Source organism: Penaeus vannamei, chromosome 8 (assembly GCF_042767895.1).
Source record: "Penaeus vannamei isolate JL-2024 chromosome 8, ASM4276789v1, whole genome shotgun sequence".
Classification (NCBI taxonomy): Eukaryota; Metazoa; Arthropoda; class Malacostraca; order Decapoda; family Penaeidae; genus Penaeus; species Penaeus vannamei.
Window position 1 is genome coordinate 8,095,760 of NC_091556.1, and position 2,500 is coordinate 8,098,259.

The window sequence follows — 2,500 nt, forward strand, 5'->3', positions numbered from 1 at the left end:
TCATATTTTTTGAAGAATTATCTCAATAGAAACAGGCTCGTAACTCATTTTCTTTCTCGCGACACAACTGTCTATAATAAATATTTCAAGTTTTATTCGATGCCTCTTCGTGGTTTTATGCAAATTTAGCAAGAAGGGAAGATAATATCCACTTATTTAACAATTGAACAGTAATATACGGGACGCACTTATACACCATATAATAAAGTTTAATAGAAGTTGTAATATCAGACAATATGAGCGAGATTATGGCTATTAATGTATTTGATTAAGGCTGGATTGTGAAACTACATCTAATGGGTCTTATTTTATGTTCATTTTTCGTCTATAAGTTTATTGAGAGAAAAATCATGTACTGTTTCCTCTTACACTTTACCCTAAGCGTGTTGGTAGATTTGAAATTGTTAAAGATATTAAGTGCTTGGCAGCCTATTAGTTAATCTATTAGTCAGTATGTCACTCGCTCACTCACTCACTCATTCACTTGCTCGCTCACTGATTGACTGACTGGCTGACTGACTGACTGGCTGACTGACTGACTCACGCTCTCGCTCGCTCGCTCACTCACTCACTCACTCTCTCGCTCGCTCACACGCTAACTCACTCGCTCACTCTCTCGCTCGCTCACTCACTCACTCACTCACTCACTCTCTCGCTCGCTCACACGCTAACTCACTCGCTCACTCTCTCGCTCGCTCACTCACTCACTCACTCACTCACTCTCTCGCTCGCTCACTCACTCACTCACTCTCTCGCTCGCTCACTCGCTAACTCACTCGCTCACTCACTCACTCTCTCGCTCGCTCACTCACTCACTCACTCACTCTCTCGCTCGCTCACCTGCTAACTCACTCGCTCACTCACTCACTCTCTCGCTCGCTCACTCACTCACTCACTCTCTCGCTCGCTCACCTGCTAACTCACTCGCTCACTCACTCACTCTCTCGCTCGCTCACTCATTTACTCACTCACTCACTCGCTCCTAATTTCCCCACCTCTCAGTGCCTGGCTTGACCACGGTTCGACCCCCGAAGACGCGACCCACAGTTATGTCGTGTTGCCCTCGTTTGACCTCGAACAGACGAGGCTCTTCGCTGCCAACCCTCACGTGAAGGTCATCTCTCAAGGCCGTGACCTCCATGCTGTGTGTCACGAGCCGTCTAAGGTCAGTCAATAGATTTCAGATGAGTGAGGAGAGACGAGGTCACGGAGAGGTCCTGTGGGTGATGTGTTTGTTTTTGTGTGTTATGGTGTTGTAGTTGGTTTGTGGGTGTTGTGAATGGTTTGTGGGTGTTGTGAATGGTTTGTGGGTGTTGTGAATGGTCTGTGGGTGTTGTGAATGGTTTGTGGGTGTTGTGAATGGTTTGTGGGTGTTGTGAATGGTTTGTGGGTGTTGTGAATGGTTTGCGGGTGTTGTGAATGGTTTGTGGGTGATGTGAATGGTTTGTGAGTGGTGTGAATGGTTTGTGGGTGATGTGAATGGTTTGTGGGTGTTGTGAATGGTTTGTGGGTGTTGTGAATGATTTGCGGGTGTTGTGAATGGTTTGTGGGTGATGTGAATGGTTTGTGGGTTTTGTGAATGGTTTATGGGTGTTGTGAATGGTTTGTGGGTGTTGTGAATGGTTTGCGGGTGTTGTGAATGGTTTGTGGGTGTTGTGAATGGTTTGTGGGTGATGTGAATGGTTTGTGGGTGTTGTGAATGGTTTGTGGGTGTTGTGAATGGTTTGTGGGTGTTGTGAATGGTTTGTGGGTGTTGTGAATGGTTTGTGGGTGTTGTAAATGGTTTGTGGGTGTTGTGAATGGTTTGCGGGTGATGTGAATGGTTTGTGGGTGATGTGAATGGTTTGTGGGTGTTGTGAATGGTTTGTGGGTGATGTGAATGGTTTGTGGGTGTTGTGAATGGTTTGTGGGTGTTGTGAATGGTTTGTGGTTGTTGTGGATGGTTTGTGGGTGCTGTGAATGGTTTGTGGATGTTGTGAATGGTTTGTGGGTGTTGTGAATGGTTTGTGGGTGTTGTGAATGGTTTGTGGGTCTTGTGAATGGTTTGCGGGTGTTGTGAATGGTTTGCGGGTGTTGTGAATGGTTTGTGGGTGTTGTGAATGGTTTGTGGGTTTTGTGAATGGTTTGTGGGTGTTGTGAATGATTTGCGGGTGTTGTGAGTGGTTTGTGGGTGTTGTGAATGGTTTGTGGGTGTTGTGAATGGTTTGTGGGTGTTGTGAATGGTTTGTGGGTGTTGTCAATGGTTTGTGGGTGTTGTGAATGGTTTGTGGGTGATGTGAATGGTTTGTGGGTGTTGTGAATGGTTTGCGGGTGTTGTGAATGGTTTGTGGGTGTTGTGAATGGTTTGTGGGTGTTGTGAATGGTTTGTGGGTGTTGAGTAGACATAGTTTTGTTGAAAATTGTTCTGTTTTATTGGTGTTCAGAGGCGTGGAGAAAGGGTTTTTAGATCTGGAAGGGTAGATTAGGTCGTAGATGGAGAAATTTGAAGTGTTGCGTGCTT

The 2,500-nt window shown here is 45.6% G+C and overlaps 1 protein-coding gene across 3 annotated transcripts in view; it reads left to right on the plus strand.

Annotated features, from left to right (window-relative positions):
• Positions 1–2,500, plus strand: part of LOC113800003 (chondroitinase-AC) — a 26,308-nt gene that overhangs the window by 22,028 nt on the left and 1,780 nt on the right. For all 3 annotated transcript variants that reach the window (XR_011398687.1, XR_011398688.1, XM_070124256.1), the window contains exon 14: positions 1,003–1,165. Coding sequence is in view for 1 of the 3 variants with exons in the window: in XM_070124256.1 (XP_069980357.1) it covers positions 1,003–1,165 (163 nt within the window). In the remaining 2 variants the exon portion in view is untranslated. The remainder of the gene's footprint in view (positions 1–1,002; positions 1,166–2,500) is intronic.